Source organism: Pelophylax lessonae (assembly GCF_965119305.1).
Source record: "Pelophylax lessonae genome assembly, chromosome: 5".
Taxonomy (NCBI): Eukaryota; Metazoa; Chordata; class Amphibia; order Anura; family Ranidae; genus Pelophylax; species Pelophylax lessonae.
The window spans coordinates 365,148,872-365,173,864 of record NC_138772.1 but is presented as its reverse complement, the minus strand read 5'-3'; the positions used below and the strand labels follow the sequence as shown (position 1 = coordinate 365,173,864).

General features: G+C 39.8%; 1 protein-coding gene across 2 annotated transcripts in view; it reads left to right on the top strand.

The window, feature by feature from the left end:
• ZNF407 (zinc finger protein 407) overlaps positions 1–24,993 on the top strand; it is a 773,592-nt gene that overhangs the window by 552,194 nt on the left and 196,405 nt on the right. For both annotated transcript variants that reach the window (XM_082259209.1, XM_082259208.1), the window contains 2 exons: positions 714–834; positions 21,986–22,164. In XM_082259209.1, coding sequence (XP_082115335.1) covers positions 714–834; positions 21,986–22,164 — 300 coding nt within the window. The remainder of the gene's footprint in view (positions 1–713; positions 835–21,985; positions 22,165–24,993) is intronic.

Here is a 24,993-nt window from a genome sequence, read left to right as displayed (position 1 = left end):
AAGTCATCCAATTCCAACTCCTTTTCATCCACTGGGTCTGGGGGAGTCCAGTGAAGGGCACCATAAGAGAGGGCAGCTGAGAGTCAGAATTTTGAAGCCAGGTTTCAATAACGAGAGGAAGAGGTCGCTTCCAGAGCCAAGTTTGTTAAAGACTGCGTGGGCATTCCCGAGGACACATAAGAAGAGGGGACTGACTTGTGGAAGCAGGGGTATTGAAATAAGAGTGTGAGGGCGATGGCTGCTACCATTGAAAGGAGGGTGGTTAGATGGTGGAAGTGGAGTTAAAGCCTGTGAGGGGGTCGTGGTGTGGAAACACAAAGGAGCACTGTTTGATACAGCAGTTTATATTTGCATGAAGTGTGTGGAGCATATTAAATAAGAATTTCAAGAACATTGTTGTTTAAAGATTTATTTCGGACACTTACATGTTCTTATGTTTAATTGCACTTCAATACTGGTGGCACTATACTGGTATTTCACCAATTGTTTGCACAAATTTTTATTAAATGGACATATAATTGAAAACCTAGCGCTCATCCATTTTGGTAAATATATACAATATAATGTACCACTGCTGTCTCCAGGTTATATCAAACAAAAGAAAAATATGACCACCTGATAAGCGCTTAAAAACAACCATTGTAGTGTACTTAAAAATGTAATGATACAAATGAATCTCTTATAATTATGTGGAAATTCTTGCTTTTAAACAGGAGAGAAACCATTTAAATGTGATGAATGCAATTTTGCTTCTGCAACGCAATCCCACTTAACACGACACAAGCGAGTCCATACTGGAGAAAAGCCGTACATGTGTCCTTGGTGTGATTACAGGTAAATTCATTAACAGTATGTACAGTGGGTGGTTGGGATGTTGGACATTTATTATTACTCACCTTGACATTTTCTAACTCCATGGATCCCAACTGCACACTACAAAAAGGTCTACCCATTAACAAACCAATGATATATTCAGAAACTTTTGCATATTATCAAATCCTGGGATAGGATGGATTGGGATCTTTAAAACCAAACCTATTCCTAAAATGGTAAAAATTTACATGTTTAATGCACAGGTTTTGACTATTTATATAGAAGAGATATTATTAAAATGTTATTAAATGCAAACTTCTCCTTTAACTCTGCTTTTCACAGTTAATAGACGTTAAGGAATGGTAGTGCAAATAGTAATATTATGTCTAGTATTCTTTGTCTTATTTTTTTTCTAGTGGAAAGTAAATACTTGGTTAACAAACCACATCTTGTTGGGCTTTTATATTAGCCATGCTTCAGGTTTGTGTGTTCATGTTGGCATATAAAAAAACCTTATTCAATTTGCATATAAATATTTATGACATTTCATCCATTCAGGATATGTGTATAAAGTATGTGGGCTTACTTTACAACTGCCTGTAGCCTTTTTCCTTACACTTGACTGCAGTCGTAAATATCCTGCACATTAAAAATCATGATCATTCGCCAAATCATTTATTACTGTTCAGAGAAGACCTAAGTGATATGATCACATCCTGATTGGCTGAATCACAAGCTCTAGAGAATCTGCACCTTTCAGCAAACCTAAATTAAGGTTATTATTTGAGCCTTGTGCCACAATTAAATTTAGGCGAGTTGTTTGCTTAAAGGGGAAGCATGCAATATTATATAAAATACTGCATATGTACACAGGATAAATTATTCTTTTTCCAAACTGCTAAGGGTCCTGTAGTCTATTGTATAAATTTAAAAATAGAGCCAACATTTAATGTCATATAGGAAGATATTCACAGAATTGATTTATCTTCACTATTCAGCATTTTACAATATTGATGAATAAAAGTATGTTTCAATATCTTCCACTAAAACTATGTAGTAAAATGTGCAGTGTAAATGCATATATACTTTTTATGTAATAAATATTTATAGCTACCTGTCTGTTGGAGCTGAGAACCATGTGCAGTTGTTCTCAGAGCAAAAAGTCAGTCATTCATGTTGAATCTAAGTTGTTCTCCCCACAAAAAGGGGGATGAGATGGCACCAGAAACATCTGCTCAGTGTATAGCAGGGATATGCAAACTGTGGTCCTCCAGATGTTGCAGAACTACAAGTCCCATGAGGCATAGCAAGACTCTGACAGCCACAAGCATGACACCCAGAGACATAGGCATGATGGGACTTGTAATTTTGCAACTGCTGGAGGGCCACAGTTTGCTTATCCCTGGTGTATAGAATATCCACACTCAAACAATATGTGTATGCATATACTGTATATACTCCCAAAAAAAATGGCTCTCTGCAAAAAAATAATAGGGCTAATGAGGGGCTGTTTTCCAGGACAAGAACAGATCTGGGACAATTGAAGGAAACTTTCATATCCCTCAGGAGCCCTAAAAACCACCATAATTTCACCAAAATCATTAGATTTTTTGCTGCAATTTTGGGAAACTAAACACTTCTCCCCACAGCTGTATGGGCTGTGGAGCTTTAACTCCACATACCACTAGGAAACTTGCTTCTGATAAATACCCTAATGATGAGTATTAAGCTCTTTAATGATGAGTATTAAGCTCTTTAATGATGAGTATTAAGCTCTTTATCAGTAACATCATCACTGTGACTGTGGTAAAATGGAACACTCTTCAAGAATGGTAGATTCGTGGGGGTTAATACAGAGATATACATTTATTTGCATTTTCTTTGTCATGTTATTCAATATTTATCTGTGTATTTTTACTAACTTTTTAAAGTTCTGTTATCTATAGAGCAGTAGGGATATCAAATGATGTAAAAAAATTATTTTGCAAGTTGCTTTAGTTTACATAGCTAGCAAGCTCTTTTCATTCTGTAATTTTTTTCCTCTTTTGTCTTAACAATGTCAACTTTTTTTCACCTGTTCCCTTCCATCTGTCATTTCTCCTGCACAACTACAGGACCCTGTCTGTCAGTGATATTCTAAGAAATATATAACACGTGCAGTAATGGCAGACTGAAATGTTTGTCTCAGTTCAACATACTGATCAAATCTCATGGGAACGTGGATGGTCCTTGAATAACGCAATGGAATAACGCAGCACAGTTTAATATGCTGTATTCCCATAGCGAAGCTACTTAAACAGTATGGATATCTACTATGTATTTTAGCTAGGTACATCACTAAACCAATTGGGGTTGATTTGCTAAAACTGGAGAGTGCAAAATATGGTGCAGTTCAGCATAGAAACCAATCAGCTTCCAGGATTTTTTTATTTAACAAGCTGAAGTTAGAAGCTGATTGCGTACCATGCACAGCTGCTCCAGATTTTGCACTTTCCAGTTTTAGCAAATCAACCCCACTGTGTGTGTTGATTTTTTTTTTTGTCCAGTTGCACAGTGGTCCAGATGATGGCCTCCTTTTATATGTATCTAAGTATTCATTTAGATGAAAACCTACAACTTGTCTTAAAGTGATTGTAATCGATCACCTTCTAAAACGACCTATTCAGTTTAAAATAGAAATGAAAGGCAAAACATTTTTGTATAGCTAAAAAAAAAAAATTAAAATTTTCCCCTTTTTTTTTTAAATAAATGATCACATTCCTCTGTTCTCAGCTCCATAAAAGCTGGGGGAGAAGTAGCAGTGTACTGAGCTTCCCAGTGAATAGCTGTGCGGTGGGGGCGGGTCTAGACAAGTCTGATCAGTGGAGGAGAGCAGGCTGAGTTCCCAGCATAGCTAGAGAACTGACCATGATGTGCTCTCCTGCTTAGTGTGGTCAGTTTTTAATAGAAAAGCAGAGGAACTGGTAGGAACACCAGGGATTTCACACAAAGGAAGTACTACAAAGAGTTAAGGATACTTTCTCATACAAGTACATGATACAGCAGGCACATATAAGAAATATGAAGTGTCGGGGTAACAAACACTTAAATTACATCTAGAGTCAAAACTTTTATTTTTAGTTTTAGAGTGGTGAGCAGTTATTGCCCCTGTCAGGCATTCATTTCTGTGTCCCTAAGGGGGAGAGATTTGATTTCTTGTTTTTTTTGGGTTCTCCACTGAAAACAAGGACAAATTCAATCTTTAAGTTGGCAAATTGTTACCAGAATGGAAGTGGTTGGATTTTCTTCCAATGAAGACACTTGTTCTGGTGAAATTTCTCTAAGCCCTGGTTCACACTGGTGTGAGTTGAAATTGTGCTGAAGTTGTACTAGTTCAGCACAAGCTCAAAACCGCAGATCAGTGCTATATGCACTGCCAATTTCATTGCGGCTTGCGTTTTAATTTAATAGAAGCCTATGCAAGTCGCAATGAAATTGGAAAAAAGTAATGCGGGAAACTTTTTCATAATCGCTGCAACATTGGCAGTAAGGGGTACGACTTCCAAATCGCATGACAAATCACACCAGTGTGAACGAGGGCTAAATGGGGATTTCCTTTACTTTGGTAATTTCCTAATCTGTCTACAGGACAGAAAGGAAAGAGGAAGCTCCCTAATTAGACACAGGAGGCAGAAAGTGCAAAATCATTTATTTATTTTTTAAGTTTCCCTATCCCCTTACCTTGCATTTTGCGGAAGTAACCCACCCTCCCCCTTCCTTCTTAGTTATATACTTGCCAAAATCTGGTATTAAGGCCCCCAGGGTTCTGGTGCAGTTATTGCATGTGCCCCCCCCCCTCCCTATTTTTAACTGCAAACTTAATGATTTCTGGTATCAAATCTCTTGGTGTTACAATGCAGTGTTTTGCATGTGGCTGTCCGATCTTCATTTTACTGTTACTAGCGCATGCACAGTAGAACTCCACAGAGTTTTATGGTACAGAGAGACTGTTTCCCTAGCCTTTTAGGAAACAGTGTTTAGTTTTTTAACCGCTTCCATACAGAGCAGTTAGACACCCTTCCTGCCCAGACCAATTTTCAGCTTTCAGCACTCTCACACTTTGAATGACAATTCAGTCATGCTACACTATAACCAAACAAAATTTTTATCATTTTTTTCACACAAATAGAGCTTTCTTTTGGTGGTATTTGATCACAACTGGGGTTTTTTTTTTTCGTGATATATGCAAAAAAAGAGCAAAAATTTTGAAAAAAAAACACTTTTTTTTAGTTTCAATTATGAAATTTTGCAAAAAATAAATTTTTCTTCATACATTTGGGCCAAAATGTATACTGCTACATGTCTCTGGTAAAATTAACCCAAATTAGTGTATATTATTTAGTCTGTGTGAAAGTTATTGAGTCTAGAAGCTATGGTACCAATTACTGAAAATTGATCACACCAGATGTACTGACTGCCTATCTCCTTTCTTGAGGCCCTGAAATGTCAGGACAGTACAAATACCGACCAAATGACCCCTTTTTGTAAAGTAGACATTCCAAGGTATTTAGTAAGAGGCATGGTGAGTTTTTTGAAGTTGTAATTTTTTCCCACAATTCTTGGGAAAATGAAGAAAAATTTTTTTTCTTCTTTTTTTTCCCACAAAGTTGTCAATTTATAAGCTATTTCTAACACATAGCATGTACACAGCAAAAATTACACCCAAAAATACATTCTGCTACTCCTTCCGAGTATGGCGATACCACATGTGTGAGACTTTTACACAGCCTGGCCACAAAAAGAGACTCCACGTCCAAGAAGCACCTTCAGGCGTTCTAGGAGCATAAATACACATAAAACTTTCTTACTACCTATCACACTTTTCAAGGCCCTAGAGCACCAATACAATGGAAAAGTCCACAAAATGACCCCATTTTGGAAAGCAAACACTCCAACGTATATTCTATGAGGCATTATGGGTCGTTTGAACATATCATTTTTTTCCACAGGTTTTTGGAAAATGTGGGAAAAAAATGAAAACTTTTTTTTTTTACACAAAGTTGTCAATTTATAGGATATTCCTAACACATAGCATGTACACAGCAAAAATGACACCCCAAAATACATTCTGCCACTCCTCCTGAGTATGGCAATACCACATGTGTGAGACTTTTTCACAGCCTAGCCATATAGAGGGGCCGAACATCCAAGGAGCATCATCATGCATCCTAGCCACTTGCCTAGGCCTATTTTTGACATTTGGTGTTTACAAGCTAAAATCAGTTGTTTTGCTAGAAAACTGCTTAGAACCCCCAAACATTATATATTTTTTTTTAGCAGAGACCCTAGAGAATAAAATGGAGATTATTGCACTATTTTTTATCACACCGTATTTGCGTAGCGGTCTTCCAAACGCAGTTTTTTTGGAAAAAATTCACTTTTTTTAATTAAAAAATAAGAAACCAGTAAAGTTAGCCCAATTTTTTTCCATAATGTGAAAGATAATGTTACGCCGAGTAAATAGATACCCAACATGTCATGTTTCAAAATTGCGCACGCTCACGGAATGGTGACAAACTTTGGTACTTAAAAATCCCCATAGGCGACAATTTAAAAATTTCTACAGGTTGCCATCTTTGAGTTACAGAGGAGGTCTAGGGCTCAAATTATTCCCCTTGCTCTAACGATCGCGGCGATACCTCACATGTGTGGTTTGAACACCGTTTACATATGTGGGCGGGGTTTCTGTATGCATTCGCTTCTGCGCGCGAGCTAACGGGGACAGGGCGCTTTAATTTTTTTTTTTTTTTTTTTTTTACTATTTATTTTATTTATTATTTTTTATTTTTACACCGTTTAAAAAAAAAAAAAAATTGATCATTTTTATTTCTATTAAAAGAAATGTAAATATTCCTCGTAATAGAAATAGGCACGACAGGACCTCTTTTTTGTGAGATCTGGGGTCAAAAAGTCCTCAGATCTCACAAGTACACTAAAAGATAGAAAAAAAAAAAAAAATAATAATTATAATATAAAATGAAAAAAAAAAAAAAAAAGGACCTTTAAACCGGTTGCTAGGCAACAACATTTTCCGTAGCTCCGGTCCTCCAAGACCATAGAGTCAAGTGAGGGCAAGCTTGCCCTCACTCGACATCCTGTCTGTGAGGATTCGGGACCGGATCGTTTTCCCCGCTGCCGGCGGGTCCGGTAAGCGGGGAAAAGGACCGGAACGCGTCGGGAGGGGGGGGGGCGCCTCTTCCGCCATCCCGGAAGGGTGATCCCACGGCGAATCCGCCGCTGGGACCACCCTTATCGGAAAGCCAACCGTCCACCGTTTAAAAAAATACCAGGGTTATGGCAGCTATCTGCTACCATAACACCGGTATTTAGGTTTAAACGGAGGACGTATATAAACCTTTTTGGACTTGGACATGGTGGCTGTATGAAGGGTGACAGGTACTCGGGTACTTTGTTGGGCAGGTGACAGGTACTCTGGTACTGATGAGCAGGTGGCAGGTACTCGGGTACTCCGATAGGCAGGTGACAGGTACTCGGGTACTCTGATGGGCAGGTGACAGGCAGGTGATAGGTACTGATGAGTAGTACTCACTGACTGATAGGTGATAGGTGATACTGTACTGATGGGTACTGATGATCAGTACTGATACGTGATAGGTACTGATGAGTACTGATGAGTAGTGATGGGTACTGATGAGCAGGCGGCAAGTACTTGGGTACTTCAGGCGTCAGGTACTCTGATGAGCAGGTGGAAGGTACTCGGGTACTCTGATGGGTAGGTGACAGGTACTCTGATGACGGGTACTCCGTTGACAGGTACTCAAAGTACCCGAGTACCTGTCATCAGAGTACCCGAGTACCTGTCATCAGAGTACCCGAGTACCCGTCATCAGAGTACCCGTCATCAGAGTACTCGAGTACCTGTCATCAGAGTACCCGAGTACCTGTCATCAGAGTACCCGAGTACCTGTCATCAGAGTACCCGAGTACCCGTCATCAGAGTACTCGAGTACCTGTCATCAGAGTACCCGAGTACCTGTCATCAGAGTACCCGAGTACCTGTCATCAGAGTACCCGAGTACCTGTCATCAGAGTACCCGAGTACCCGTCATCAGAGTACTCGAGTACCTGTCATCAGAGTACCCGAGTACCTGTCATCAGAGTACCCGAGTACCTGTCATCAGAGTACCCGAGTACCTGTCATCAGAGTACCCGAGTACCCGTCATCAGAGTACCCGAGTACCCGTCATCAGAGTACCCGAGTACCTGTCATCAGAGTACCCGAGTACCTGTCATCAGAGTACCCGAGTACCTGTCATCAGAGTACCCGAATACCTGTCACCAGCCCATCAGAGTACCCGAGTACCTGTCATCTGAGTACCTGATGACAGGTACTCGGGTACTTTGATGGGCTAGTGACAGGTGCTCTTTATTGGGGGGGGGGGCAATCAGTGTGGTTGGGGTGCACTGTAGTTGGTAACTAGCTGTTACCATACTCTCCTCCTCACACAGGATCAGTGTGTGAGGAGGAGAACACGGTGACAGCTAGTTACCGTGTTCTCTGTTGACATTTGTGACCGGCTGTGATTGGACACAGCCGGTCACGTGGTAAAGAGCCAATTTCATTGGCTCTTTACCTAGATCGGGGATCGACTCTGTCCGAGGGACGAGCCTCGTCCCCGATCGCTGCTCTGCGCGCCCCCGGGGGCGCGCATTGCAGAGAGAACGAGCGGCTCGTGCTGGAGCCGCTCATGTGATCGGCTGTGATTGACACAGCCGATCACGTGGTAAACAGCCAATTTCTATTGGCTGTTTACCTTGATCAGTGATGGGCTATGTCCGAGGGACGAGCCTCATCCCTGATCGCGCCGCTGCGCGCCGCCGGGGGCGCGCAGTAGCAGCTAGAACGGGCCGACGTCATATGACGGCGGCCCGGATCTAGACAACCACTTTGCCGACGTCATTTTACATGACTCGGTAAGGAAGTGGTTAAAGAGGTAAAACATGTATGCCTTGACTTCAGTTTTAAGGTATTTTAGGACTCTTTTACTGCTTTGTTTTTCAGATTCTAAGGTCTAAGTAAGCACCTATCATTTTTAAATCCAAAGTTGTTAAATCTCAACTCTAGATCATTTTTTTATTATATTTTTAATATTAATCAACTTTTCCCCCCAATTTGCATAAATATATGCGGTTTGTAGTATTTACCATATACCTACTACTGTGCTGCTCAATGCTTCCTAATTTTTCTTTTGCTGCTTTCTCACATCCTGGATGGATGACATCTTCCTGTGAGCCTTGGCTGTCATAGCCCTCCATGGTCATTTGTTTGTGTCATAGCGTTTAGAAGAGAAGAGCAGAATGATATCTGCTCCTGCTCCTTACATAGAGCTTTAGGGAAATGTATGTACTTTTTTATAGTTCTAACCAACGAGGATTCATAGAAGAGTTGGGAAAACCTTTACCCATCCCAACAGGAGAGACACAGAGAAAGAATTAGTGGTTGGAACATGACTGACTTGAGTCTCATTTGAAGGTACCTAAACACTGTTTTTGTCAAAACTAGATGCGGGAAGATATGTGGGTCTGGTATATTTTTCCGGCTCAATAAAAACAGACATTAGGCCTATGTGTACTGCAGCCGGTCCGAGAAGAGGCCAGCCGTTTGGCCGACTTCTGTCAGATGTGCATGCTGGAAAACCAGCAGCCAACGGGCTCCCGATCACCTCTCTTAGCCATTGGCTGAGAGCGCTGCCAGAGTGTTTTGGCGGGGGGGCCGTCCCCTATTCAGAACAGCTCAGTGGGGGAGATTGCTGTACTAACATCGGATTGTTAGGACAGTGACTACGACCAGAGCTGCCAGTTTTCTTTCGTTTAACCCAGCGGTATGGATTGGGCTTTAAGAGTGAATCCCTTGTAAAGTTTTAAATGACTAAAGGGCTTTATGTGCACCCAATTTAATTCTTATGAATTTCGATAAATGTAGTACTTTTTATGTACAGTAAATTTTATTTTGGTGTAATGCACGAATATTCACAATGTGTGAAAGACACCACAGTTAGGTCTACAACTGTTATTTTGAACTCCAGCTGCACACACACACAGTTAAAATACATATATTTGAACTCTTCTATCTGGCACAATGAGTTGTGATTTTCTTCAACTAGTTTTGTGATCCAAGCAGCATAACCAGGTCAGTGACCACATTTTTTCAATTCGGTAACATAAAAGTCTTGTGATTTACATATTTTTATTTTTTTTTAACAAACTGTCCAGCCAGAATGTTAAAGGATGGATAATGTATTTCATCTTGTCGGTAATGCAGCTTCCTATGTCACCTCTCCACGTCCAGTCTCCTCATTGGGCAATGGAGCTGTACAATCATTGTCCACTGACCAGTAAAACTGACCCAGAAATCAGTAATGTTAAACCAGAAAGTAGCAGAGTGATCTTACTGTTTACTCTAGGTGTGTGTATCATAAAGAATTCTGGTCCAAAATTACAAATGTTTGGGGTGTAAAATAGTCAACATTTATGCATTTCTGTGTATTAAGCGGCTTGCCTAGAGTTTCACTTTAACCAATATAGCTTGGTCACTGACATGCCCCAGGCAATCTGATTGGGCAGTGAAGGAAAAGCAAAACAATGACAGAGTCATCAGCCTGCTCACTGCTATTTCTTGTCACAAAGCACCTGGTGCTAGTTTACTACTTGGTACTTGGCTGTGCATTGAAGTCTGATTTGCTTATAGTACTGCCCCTGCTGCTGTTAGTTGTTTGAAAATGTGCTTGGAGTTCTGATTTACCAATAAAGAAACATACATATGGTCTTTATGTCAAGCCTGTAGTTAGATTTTCACTGTACCGTGGATTGATGAATTGAAGGTACACTCCTGTGAATTCTTGCAGTTTTCTTGGTGTATTTACAGAAGTTCTTTGTAAACCAGTTTCTAATGCTCTGAGGAGCTGCAATAGTTTTGTGATCAGTTTTTATCACAACTAGCAATAGGCAGGATACACATCCAGGTGAAATCTTTGCGATCAACCCGAGTCCCTTAGTAAGAATTTTATTCTATTCTTTCTCCTTAAGACTTGCCCTTAAGTTAGAGCATTTACTGCTTTCAGATAATCTTACAGCCAATAATATTAGACTGATCAAATAAATATCAATGCCTCACAGTATTAATCCAAGCACAAATATTATCATTTCTGTTTTATAATGTAAAAATGATTGTTGCTGTAGCTATAAAAGCACAATCAATGCAACATGATGAGTGAGTCAGTGTTGTAAAAGTAAAACTAATTTTGCCTTCACTCACATGAGCTATAGTAGGAGGAAGCTTTATTGTCCCTGGGAAGGTGATAAGGCAGAGTAATTGTATATTATACTGTCCTGGAACATCTGCCTGAAGACTGTTGGAGCAATTCATCTATCATGGACCGTACAACATTTTTTGTCTTTCTGCTTTAACCCATCCCCACTGCTGGCCTGCATGAAGGTTTTGATAGGGACTGTGCCTGGGCTGGGGCTCACATTAATCAGTCCCCTTGTTCAACACTCCAGCTGACATAATTACAACCTGCGCACAGCAGTTATTCAAGTCGAGTCCTTGTCACTCGTGCTACGAAACTACACAGCTCAGATCCCCAAGGAGATTGCCTTATCACACTGAACAAGGGCTCACAGGAGTTGAAGAGAATAGAAATGGGAAAATGTCTTCTGGGACTACTATATATTCCTTTTAAATAAGACATTTGAGAGACTTACAAGGGACAAAGGAGTGTTCTACAAGGCCCAAAAAGAACAGGTTATTATTTTTTAAAAAAGATAACTGAGAGCATTTTATGACATTTGAATACCACTTAAAATGTTTGTTAAGTAGTGATCACCTTTTATTTTTCAACTGTATAAAAGACAATACCATCCTGTAAACTGTTTAATGAACATTTTTTCTGCTGAGTAGTGTTGCTGAGCTGGAGATAATGATTTTCTCCATTAATTTCACTGACTGAACCAGAGACAACTGTGAGTGTGACCTATTCTTTGAAGAAACTGTACAATAGGATGGCAAGAAAGAGCAATACTAAGCTGCCATATGGATGACCTACAGTTTAAGGCGCAGTGTCGTGCAATTCCAGCAAGCAAGAGTTATTGGAGAGAAAGGATTGACTGTAGTAGGCAAAATACACTTGCTAACATACCTCCAATTTGTTGCATGAACAACTGGTTCCAAGAGATTTCATCAGCCACGATATACTGTACATCTTCACTGACTTCATCAGTGAGGGGTATAAATCTCCAGCACTCGGGTACAGATATGAAACATGAAAGTTGCATCGTTTCAGATTCTCAAGCACTGTATATGTGTATTGTATACATTAAAATGTGCATTTTTGTTGCTATAGCACCATCTAACTTTCTGTTTGTAGCAATAGTTTGGCTTCCCATTAAAATCCAGTTAAAAGGGTTTGTATTTGGATCAGCAACAGTATGTTCTGCCAAATGTATTGGAGTAAACCTGTCACTAATGTGGTCAATTTAAACTGAGTATGTAATAAAATAAATGCATAAGCAGAAGTGAAAGCCGCACATCAACATGATCGGTAAATATAAGGATAGCTAGAGTAGCAAAATGTATTTACAGATTTCATTTTTTTAAGTCCAGCTTGGCCCCACTACCTCCCAAGTCTTCCTATCAGTCTTTTAATGTTTTAAATGTTTTTATTAATAAGTGGCCTCAATGATCTATAGAGTGGCTAAGAAGATTAGGGTTGGCTAAGCTTGATTGTTATCAAATATGTTTTTTTACTGAAGGTAAATACCACTTTTGAATCACTTGCCTTAGCCCCGGTTCACACTTATGCGATGCGGGAAGGCTGCGAATCCGCAGCCTGTTCCCGCATCGCAAACGCACCCCTGGCAGTTCACACTGCCATATGCGATACGCTGGGGGTGTCAGTGTAATTTTAACGACACCCCCAGTTTGATCGCATATCGCAGTGCGATCTTGCAGTTCGCACAGGATCGGATCGCACAAGTGTGAACCGCTGTGCGATCCGATCCTGATGCGGCTGCCAAAAAGGGTCCTGTGCGTGTTTGCTGCGGGTGCGGTGCGAATTTAGCCATACAAAGTGTATGGCTAAACTCGCACCGCACAGCCGATCGCATGTAATGAAGGAGCAGTGCGCTCCGACATTACATGCGAACGCCGCAGCCGCATGAGTGTGAACCGGCTCATATATGCATTAGCATATTTATTGTGCCCTGTAAAAAAAAAGTGTTGGATGTAAAAGAAAAAAAAAACTATTTTCCAAAAAAATGATAGAAGCAGTTAGTGTATGAATTTGAGACTTGATTAGGAGTTTTATTGACTGTTATTTTAGTGGATGTGCATGTCATTTTCATCTTGAGTATCTTTAGCATGCAACAAATTGGGTTTATAAATATGTTGTCACGATTAGACTTATGCATTAAATACTCAGCCTTTATTATAAATTTGTAGTTTTATTACGACCCGAATTCCAAAAAAGTTGGGATGCTGTTTAAAATACCCATGAAAACAGAATGCAGTGAAAACATATTAAAATTCTAAATTGAGAAAATGTATAATTTTAAGAAAATAATGGTATATAAGGTAATTTTGAAATTGATGGCAACAACACATCTCAAAAAAGTTGGGACAGGGCTCAAAAAGCTGACAAAGTAAGTGGTACTAACAAAGAAGCACTGGGAAAAATTTTTTGTAACTAATTAGATTACTTGGTAACAGGTCTGTAACATGATTGGGTATACAAAGAGCATCTTAGAGAGGCAGAGTGTCTTAGAAGTCAAGATGGGCAGAAATTCACCAATCTGAAAATCTGCATCAAAAAGGTGTCCACATTTTTTAGAATAACGTTCTTTAACATAAAATTGCAATGACTTTAAATATATCATCTACGGTACATAAAATCAGAAGATTCAAAGAATCTGGAGAAATCTCTATGCGTAAGAGACAATGCTGTAACATAATATTGGATGTCCGTGATCTTTGGGCCCTCAGACGGCACTGCATTAAAAACAGGAATGATTCTGTGATGGACATCACTGCATGGGTTCAGGAATACTTCCATAAATCACAGTCTGTGAACACAGTGCCATCTAAAAATGCAAGCTAAAGCTCTGTCATGCAAAGAAGAAGCCATATCCAAATATTATCCAGAAACCCTGCTCACTTCTCTGGGCCAAAGGTCATTTAAAAATGGCCTGTTGCAAAGGGGAAAACTGTTCTGTGTTTAGACAAATCAAAATTTGCCATTCTTTTTGGCAACCATGGGTGCCACGTTCTCCAGACTAAAGAGAGGGATCTTCTGGCTTGTTATTAGCAAGAATTTCAAAAGCCTGCATCTCTGATGTTATGGGAGTGCAATAATGCATATGGAATGGGCAGCTTCCACATCTGAAAAGGCACCACCAATGCTGAATCATATTTCCAGTTTATAGAGCAGCATAGGCTCCCATCCAGTACCAGCAGCACTCATGCAGCCCCAGACCATGACACTCCCACCACCATGCTTGACTGTAGGCAAGACACACTTGTCTTTGTACTCCTCACCTGGTTGCCGCCAAACACGCTTGACACCATCTGAACCAAATATGTTTCTTTGATCTCATCAGACCACAGGACATGGTTCCAGTTATCCATGTCCTTAGTCTGCTTGTGTCCAGCAAACTGTTTGCGGGCTTTCTTGTGCATCATCTTTAGAAGAGGCTTCCTTCTGGGACGACAACCATGCAGACCAATTGGATGCAGTGTCCGGCGTATAGTCTGAGCACTGACAGGCTGACCTCCTACCCCTTCAACCTCTGTAGCAATGCTGGCAGCACTCCTATGTCTATTTCCCGAAGACAACCTCAGGATATGACACTGAGCACATGCACTCAACTTCTTTGGTCGACCATGGCAAGGTCTGTTCTTAGTGGAACCTGTCCTTTTAGACAGCTGTATGGTCTTGCCACTGTGCTGCAGCTCAGTTTCAGGGTCTTAGCAATCTTCTTATAACCTAGGCCATCTTTACGTAGAGAAACAGTTCTTTTTTTCAGATCCTCAGAGAGTTCTTTGCCATGAGGTGCCATGTTGAACTTCCAATGTCAAGTATGAGAGAGTGAGGGTGATAACACCAAATTTAACACACCTGCTCGCCGTTTACACTTGAGACCTTGTAACGTTAACGAGTCACATGACATCGGGGAGGGAAAATGGCTAATTGGGCCCAGTTGGGACATTTTCACTTACGGGTGTACTCACTTTTGTTGCCAGCGGTTTAGACATTAATGGTTGTGTGTTAAGTTATTTTGAAGGGACAGCAAATTGATACTGTTATATAATCTGTACACTCACTACTTTACATTGCAGCAAAGTGTAGTTTCTTCAGTGTTGTCACATGAAAAGATATAATAAAATATTTACAAAAATGTAAGGGGTGTACTCACTTTTGTGAGATACTATATATATATATATATATATATATATATATATTGTTACTATTGCGTGCCAGTTTTCCTTTGATTAAAAAAACAAAAACAGGCGATATCCATTACAATATACCATTAAAAAAGGCCCACTTTGTCCTGGAAAAACAAGGCATTATCCACCTGGATACACTAAGTAGTTGCAAAGATGTCAAATTTGCAATACGCTGTTCAGGCATTAAGATTTGTTTTACCTTCTGTCATGAAGGGATAAGGAAATATATTTAAATGAAAGTCTTTGGGCCTGAAATTCAGCTTTAGGTTGTTGTGTTTTAAAGATTACTGAGAGAATCCATATTCTGAAGAAACTAGAAGGCAAAAGATGGAAACCAATGTCCTGCTCAGATTTTCACATATAAACTGTTTAACTGGTAAAACAAAATGTAATAACTGATCACAAAATGTAATAACTGATTACAAATATTTTGTGTTATATGTTCGCTAATGAGATTAACCATTAAAAAGGAGAATCCTATATAATTTGCTATTTGTTAATTGACTGCAAAAGTGATATCAAACAGAAGTTTTGTCCAATATGTTTATGCTTTTATGGTTGATTCTTGAGCATCCCATTCTGCTGTATGGCAAAAGCATTCTATATAGCAGAAATACATAAATATAAAAATGTGCCAATCTTATTTTATCAACTGTTTCTGGGAACATTTTTGTTTGAATGTGATACTGCCAGACATTACTATGGGAGACTGCCAGTTCTCAAAACTTTTTTGTTTTGCTTGACACTGAAAAATGACCACCTGCTTCTTCTTGACAGTGAACCAGTCATTAAGGAACAACAGATACTAGCAACAAAGGAATGTTCCAAAATCCCATTTCATCTAACCTTTCTTTAGGCACAGGTTATAAGCAAATATTTTAAAGTAACTTCAATAAAAAAAAAAGATGGATGCTTACCATGCAAATAATAAGTACTGAAATGTATGAGAACGGTCTGACATCACCCTGACTTAGGTAATGTCATGGTTCAATTCGTAGTGGATATATCATTAAAAAAAAAAAATCACACTCCACATGAATCAATAGAACACACATTGCCGTTTTCAAATAATGTTAGTACAAAAACACCTTTTTTCTTTCCATGGATATAACATACTGCTGGAAAATATGACATGCTTTTACAGACAAGGATGGCATTGTCTTTGGTTACCAGGAGGAATGTGAGTGTTTGACTTTATTTGAGGGTCTAACTTTATTCTGTGAGATAAAAGAATCAGCAGGAATCAATGTCTAACTGTATAGCAGCCACAATGTACATAGCTAATTAAAAACTAACCAAATAAAGACAATATTTTAAGCAGTTTAACCCTCTGTTAAGATCATTTACATTTGGCATATAATTTTTCACATGTAAAGTATATCTAGGAAACATTAAAGCCTAGTAAAGATGGGCCGAATGTTAGGCAAAATCTGTTGCTTCAATAAAAACGGTCCGATGGTCGGCCTTCGTGTATAGCAGCCAGCCCAACAGAAGCTAGCTGTTCGCCCGCCCTTTGTTGGACCTGCTTGCTGGAAAACTAGCAGACAACAGGCTCCCAAATAGTGCTCTGAGGAGTGTTCTGGGGGGGGGGGGGGGGACGTCAGAACACAATAACACACCAGGGGAGATCTGCTGTACTTTGGATTATTAGTACAGCTGCTCTGATCTGAGCTGTGAGCTTCTTTTAAATTAACCCGCTGGGTTGAATGGAAAAAAAAAACAGTGGTGTGTACCAGGCTTAGGGCAGACTTTGCATGAACATGCAGGTCCCAAATATTTTCCACCCCCTGAGAAAAAAATGCTAAGTGTATCAATGTTATGATAAAACATTGGAAGGAAAAAAATCCACTCTAGACCCCCAGCTTCCAGCATACCTGCCTAGGTGAAGGTAACTTCACTGGGCCTTACAGTAGGATTCTGATGTGGTGCTCAAGTGCATTCTCACAGGATATGTATTCCTCAACATTTCGAAGATCCTGCAATGGGATTTAGTAATGCCACCTACTCCTAGGCAAGTTTACCAAAAGCTGGGATGTAAGGTATTCTCTTAATTGTACAGAACACAGGCAACTTATTCATACACCATGGATTATAGGCTCATACCTTCAAGGGATTGGACACTGGCAACCTTCTAGGCTCGTACCTTCAAGGGATTGGACACTGGCAGAGTGCCTTCCCTATAACCCTAACCCACTCTGTGAGTCTTCAGTTTTTTGTCTAGAGGTGATGAACCTTTTCTCTTTCCCAGAAAATACAGCTTCACTAGTGTATTATTTTTCCTTTATTTTTTATTATTATTATTTCTTAGAATTATTTAATCAACCTTCACTGTCTTCTAAGGCCTAAACAGAAGCAGTGCATCTAGATCAGTGCAACGTCAGGTGCTGTACATGGACCCCATACTGTGGGGACGGCCTGTGATGTTGCTTCAGGAACTGGATCCTACCTGGGGTGCTCACCTAGGCAACTTGGTGCAACACGTTGAGTTAGCCACAGGGTCCTATTCATGACACAGGTCTGTTGTCCATCATTATGGAATCCAGTGTCTGAAGCCCCTATCGGAGATATGTCCACCATGAAGGGCAAAGCCTTGATTTTATATTCAGTCCAACATAAACAGGTAAGACAGGGTCTCAATGTATCTCTTGACTGTTTTTGTGTAAAACAAGACTATATTTGGAATGTATTCACTTCACAGTGCAAACTTTTCAAACTTGGTGCTCAAATTAAACCACTCTGAGCCCAGTCTTAGGTGGAGGACTAGGTGTTACATCACACCAGTGGTCACACACTTTAATGCAACTTCCCCCTAGAACCCTCTTAAGATATGGGGATTCTTTGCAAGATTATCTACACCTGAGTTTTCTCATACTCCTTTTGGATATGCTTATCCCCCATACTCTACTGCATGAGCACTTCACAAGGAAATACCCTCACTTGTGGCTATAGTGGAGACCAGGCCAGAGGAGTCAATTCTATACAGCTGGTGAATATTCACTCTGCAGAAGGCCTGCACAACACTTCAGAGTGATGATGCACCCCTTGCATCAGAGCAGGACCCAGTTTTTTAATACCTCAGCATACCTCAGCTCTATTTTACATGCAACAAATGGCTTGACAAATGAACTGACAAAAGCAGAATTTTCTCCATCTATTTGACAGTTTTCTGGACAGATCACAACATTAATACAGCCATATTTGTTCAAGCTGAATTCTATTTAGTGGAAAAAGAGTGCAAAAAAGTGGGTTATTCCTGTTGCTGACCCTGCTGTTTTTGTCCTAAGCAAGCATCTCACTGTACCTTTTGAAGATGTTCCTTCTTTCGTTTAGATGCTTTTACAAGTTTTCTTTAACATGGTAGAAGCAGCCCCACAACCAGTTGCTGTATTTCTGCAGCTAACTGGACTAGAAAAATGAAAAACCTTCATGATCCTGTTTTTCAGGGTAGTGCTGTATCAGAGCAACTACAATAGTTGCCTTCTACTCTTCTTTGTGTGGATGCCCTGGAACACATGAGACAAATATTCAGAATGGCTCTAATCTCCATTCATATGCCCAGAATCATATGGCTAAAGGCTTGGACGGCAAAGGTTGACTGTAAAAGGCTCCTAACTAAAAGCCTGTGCAGAGAGTAAAGCTGTGGGAGAGGTATTCTCTTCCAGGGCAGGTGTCTATATGATAAGGCACTTGACCAATTCATAAAAGAGGTCACAGGTGGGAAGGTTTTGCTTTCTCAGACCACCCTTACCAGGAGCCCCTAGATCCTCTAAATGCAGGGCACATGCACGCTCTTACCAGGCTTCAAATTCCAAACCTAAGTAAAGCCCTTTCTTTCAGCACAAAGCTTGGCTCACAAAGTCCACCAAGCCTTCCCCCAAAGCCCTCTTCACAATTAAGAGGCCCACTCCATAGCGTGGGGGAACATCTGCTGCAGTTTACGTCTCTCCAGCTCACAGACATCTCAGACCTCTGGGTTCAATTGGTGGTTTCAAAAGGGTACAAGATAAAATGCCAAACTTTACTGCCCCACCACTTTCTTTTTCAAATCCCCCAAAAGCTGTCTAAGGACAACCAGACTTCCAGAATGCCCTGCCACCTCTCGTCCCAGGGAGTTGTTATACTAGTACCATTACAGGGCAGGTTCAAGGAATTCTACTCAATATGCAATATACGCAATACATTTGTATATAGATATAAAAAAAAAATATTTTATTTTATAAGCGATCACATTCCTTCTGCTGCATAAAAGCTGGGCGGGGAGAAGCAACAGTACACTGCGCTTCCCAGTGAATAGCTATGCTGGGGGGGGGGGGGGGCATGTCAGGGCAAGTCGGATCATTGTAAAAGAGTAAGATGAGTTGTCAGCATAGCTAGAGGACTGACCACAGTGTGTTCTAATGTGTAATGGTGTATTCTAATGCTTAAGGAGTTGTAAAGGCAGAAGTTTTTTTAGCTTAATGCATTAAGATAAAAAGCCTTCTGTGTGTAGCAGCTGCCCCAACACCCCCTAATACTTACCTGAGCCCCATCCCTATCCAGCAATGTCCATGAGTCCCTCGGCCATCCGGGACTCCCCCTCCTGATTGGCTGAGACACAGCCATAGATATTGCCATTGGCCCCGCTGCTGTCAAACAAAGCCAGTTAGCCAATCAGGAGAAAGAGGATCGGGGCCGAACTGCAGCTCCATGTCTGAATGGACACACTGAGCTGCAGCTCAGGTCAGTTGCCCCTATAGCAAGTTGCTTGCTGTGGGGGCACTGAACAGGAGGGAAGGGGCCAGGAGCAGCAGAGAGGGACTAGAGAATAGGAGGATCCGGGCCACTCTGTGCAAAATCACTTCACAGAGCAGGTAAGTATAACATGTTTGTCGTTCTTAAAAAAAAAAAAAAAGTACATGGTGCAGCAGGCACACATCAGGAATATGAAATGTTGGTTTTACATACTCTTTAAAATCCCTCAATTTCCAAATTTTTGCATGGAACCCATGAGGTCAGTAATTGCCTCTTTGAGGCCAGAGGAATAAATGGCATCCATGGACATCCAAGATACTTGCTTGTCTGTTCCCATTTACCCATTTTATAAGTGATTCCTACACTCCACAGTAGCAGTCAACCATTTACAGTATGTTGCACTGCCCTTCGGCCTCTCTGCTTCCAGGGGGTCTTTTCACCTTTGTGTGCCCTCCTCAGAACTCAGGGCATTTAAGTGACAAGCTATCTAGGCAGCCTTCTTCTAAAGGATTCATCTCCCTTGCAACCCTATGCAAATGTCCAAAAGATAATTCTGATGCTCCAGGAATTTGGCTGGGTGATGAATTTCAACAAATCTGCTCTGCAGCCTTTTCTTGGGTCTAATCCTGGATGCACTTCAAGCTCTTTCTGAATAAAAGTTCTTCAGAATGTTCTTTCTCTAAGAGCTCATGCTCAACAATTGAGATCCAAAAGAAATCCCACAAAGATTTTATATGAAAGTTCTACGTCTAATGCTGGCTCCTTTTGACTCAGTACCTTTAGCCCTTTAGCTCAAGAACTCTCCAAATAAACATTCTGCCAGCATGGAAATAACAGGCTCTTTCCCTGGATCCTACACATGCTTCTATCCACCCAAACAAGAACATCATTGTCCTACTAGATCACCACTTCAGGCTGTCAGGCTGAAGAAGAGTCTTAACATTTTTGACAATTTAGGGAACATGGTCTGCATTGCTTGCTACAAAACTGAGGACTCACAAATAGGGATAGGGGTATAGTGTAGGCCCCCAGGGGGGGTGTCCGCCAAAAGCTTGCCAAAGTCTAATCACCTGAAGATATGAACCCATAAACCATGGTGCATAAATAAGTTAAAAAACTTTTGTTTTTTATCTGAATTGCGGGGAATAAGGTAAAGTACTTGGAGGAAACCCAGCTAAATATGAGGACATGAAAACAATATGGTGGGATTCAAACCTAGAAACTAGAGCTGCATTTCAAGAGACCTAAATACTTAGCCACTGTGTTGCTCAAAGCTAGTTCTTTTTGGGCAGAATTATACCTTAGGCTTATTGTACTCTTTGACACTCATAACTTGTGGAGGCACTTGGTAGGGGTCAGAACCGACTGCCAAGAACCACCTATATTTTTTATAGTTACAGAAAGTATTTATTCGTTTGTGTTTAATGCTCAGAAGAAGTAGCAGAATTAATTAGGTAGATTTTTTTTTTTCTTTTTCTTCTTTGGGTTTTGATAAAACAAAAATGGCTTATTGCCACCGTAATTAAATTCCAGCATCACCGTTTTGGCACATTTGGCATTGAAAGACCAGAACACAAAATAGTCAACCCTGTAGCGAGATCATAGTACATATTTTCATGTCATGTTGTTCGGGTTCATACAGGCTCATGAAATATCCAATGTTCAGATTTTTCTTAGTGTAATATTAAACTTGGAATGTTGCATAATTGTTGAAACATTTATATTCTATGTTTAATGTATTGCATGTTATGAGCTTTTTGATTGAACATACACATATCAACCAGTCATGTGTTACGCCTGTCAACCAGTCAGGCTCCATCTGTCAGCATTTCAATAAAGGCTGGGAATGGGATAAAAAAAAAAAAGCTTAGAAGTTGTATTTTGGTATTTTATGTGGTGTTCATATATTATAATAATGAAAATATTTTGTTGCCCTAGGTCAAATTGCGCTGAAAATGTTCGCAAACATATTTTGCATACTGGCAAGCATGAAGGAGTGAAAATGTACAATTGCCCCAAGTGTAACTATGGAACAAATTCACCTATGGAGTTTCGAAACCATCTAAAAGAACAACATACTGACATCGAGAATCCAGATTTAGCCTATCTTCACGCTGGTAAGAATTGAAACATTTATTTTTTTCAATTTTCCTTCTTTCAAATTCATTTTGCATCTTTGCACACAAACTTTAATGGTGTTTTATTAAGGCAGCTAATCCATTAGAGTAGGCTGCCTAACTCACCAAAAAAGTATACTTATTTTTTGAACACACCCCAATGTGATGTGGAACAAAATAGATGGATTAGAAAAAGGTGAGTTGGGGCAGAGCACCAATGCACATAACATGCCATAGCGCACTTGATCTGGCCTCAGACTTTTCCAACATACAAAACATTATTTAATTTGGTAATCTACTACCAAGGTCTTACCAAAAATGAAAATTGTAATTCTTACTCTTACTTACTGATGATCTTTGGTTTATTATTTCTCTGACAGCACGCTCCAAGTTGTATACCCATATTACCTGTTGTGTTGTGTAGTGGTTGATATTTGTGATCAGTAGAAATAGTGACTCCTCAAATTCCCAAACAGGACAGATCAGTGGTGCCCACTGTAGTGAGTTTTTTCTGTAATTATAGCCGTCAAATTGTTTGGTTTTCAAAAGAAACTGCTGTTATGGTTATGATTGCATAAAAAAGCATGGCAAGACCTTATTAGTGAAGAAGAATAGTGGCCAGAAACCAACAATAACTTTCCAGAACTTTTGAACACTAAGGATTGCAGCCAAAACCACAGACATACTGCAGTAGCAGTATCCACCTTGAAAACCATGTTTCCACAAAGAGTCCACAGACAAGTTCACAAAACCAACATTCATAGAAATGGATGCAAAAATTCAGTGTTGGTTTTCAGCCACTATTCTTCACCAGAGTCTGATCTGTGGGCCCTCAGCACAAAGATTTTGCTTCTAAAAATTTAAAAAGGACTCTAGCTTGACATTCCATGGTCTAATTTTTATTTTTTTTCTTCAGACCTATTAGGACAATTACCTGCTGTACTTGACTGTTTGTCATTTTTGCTTGAGTGTTTTGCCAAAAATAAAGTACAAAAAGACACTGGCCTTAATATACACCATGAATAGAGCATATGTATCTTTTTACAGCATGGGTGCTCAACCTGTGTCCCTCCAGCTGTTGCAGAACTGCAAATACCATGAGGCATTGCAAGGCTGTCAGTTAAACAAGCATTGCTCCCAAAGGCAGAGGCATGATTTGGACTTGTAGTTCCACAGCAAATGAAGGGCCACAGGTTAAGCACCCGTGTTTTACAGCGTTTTTGCATTTTGCAATGTGAAAGCTCACTTAGCTTAGTAAATAAGGTTAAATTGTGTTTACTACAGTCATACAATTATGTGCAAGCTTACATTATTTTTTTTAATATTTGCCATGCGCTTGATTGAGTATTCAAACTTAACACCACTTCGACTCATTTATTAAGGTAAGTGCAAACCAAAAATCATCAGAAGCTCATACAGGTGCAGTCTTTTTTTATGTGAATTGCCATAAGTTTCAGGATTTCCAAGTATTTATGAGAGTTGGAAAGATATTTTACCAGAGCACAATGAAGTTGTTTTTGCTGATAGAGACTTTAGATGTTTGTAGTTTTCCAACTGAACCTTCTGTTTATTTTTCTATGCCTGATAAAACTAGTGATTTAAACACATTGTGGTGAACCACTCCTGTCAGCATTATAAATGCTTCAAAGAGATTGACTCTTGTCACAGCTGTTGGCATCAAGACAGTCTCAGCATAAAGCACATCAGCTTGATTGGCAGTTTATCATTCAAGTTCCTTTGTGAAAAGCTTTGCATTTTGTCTGCGCCTTTCAATAAAACACTATACGTTTTGTAAAAAGTGAAATGTATATTCATTTGAATCTACGGCATTCAGAACACTTTGCTTGTAATTGAGAATTGGATATAAATTTCTTAAAGCAAATGAATGAGTCAATCAAAGAAATGTATTGTATATCAAAAGCAGCTGCATTATTGTGTGAATTGATGTGTTGGTTATAATTGCAGGCTGATCTTGTCATATTTTGTCAGTTGTGGCACCTCATAACTAAATGGGAGGCGGGGGGGAGTTTGGGTAGAAAAGAATGGAACACCCTTACTATATTATTTTTTGCAGGTATTAGGTGCTTATGCAGTGCTTCATTTGTTTGTAACAAAGTGTCTAAAATGTCTTTGCTGGGAGGTTTCACACATTTACATTCCAGCTCCTGTCTATTGTGATATCATCAAAAATGTCACTTTGTGGTAGAAACGTGGTAAAAAAAAAATTCCTCTTTAGCACTGCCATACTGTCAGTTTAATTTAGTGAGGTGAGAGGCATGTTCTGCTTGGCATTAACGAGCAGTAACCTACAGTACAACTGCTTAACGCATTTATTGCAATGCTCAGACAAGAATAGAGGAAAACAGACTTCTGAGTGTCAGAAGCGGTGGTTAACAAGTTAAAGGTGTCTAAACATTCAAAATCTCATATTGTCCTTTTTTTCTTTTAACTAGAAATTGTTTTAACCCTCTCATGGGACTTTGTCGGCAACCAACCATAGAAGAATAAACACTTGTTTTAAAAATACAAAAATAGTTTTGTTTATTGGTCACATTTCATATAATTCACCACTTTAGTGAGTGGTATCCTGTTAAACTTTTAATGCTTTTAACAAGATGCCACTCACTAAAGCTGTTTTGCAAGGAGGAATGGGCAAAAATGTCAGTCTCTCGATGTGCAAAACTGATAGAGACATTCCCCAAGCGACTGACGGTTGTAATCGCAGCAAAAGGTGGCGCTACAAAGTATTAACTTAAGGGGGCTGAATAATTTTGCACGCCCAATTTTTCAGTTTTTTATTTGTTAAAGTTTGAAATATCCAATAAATTC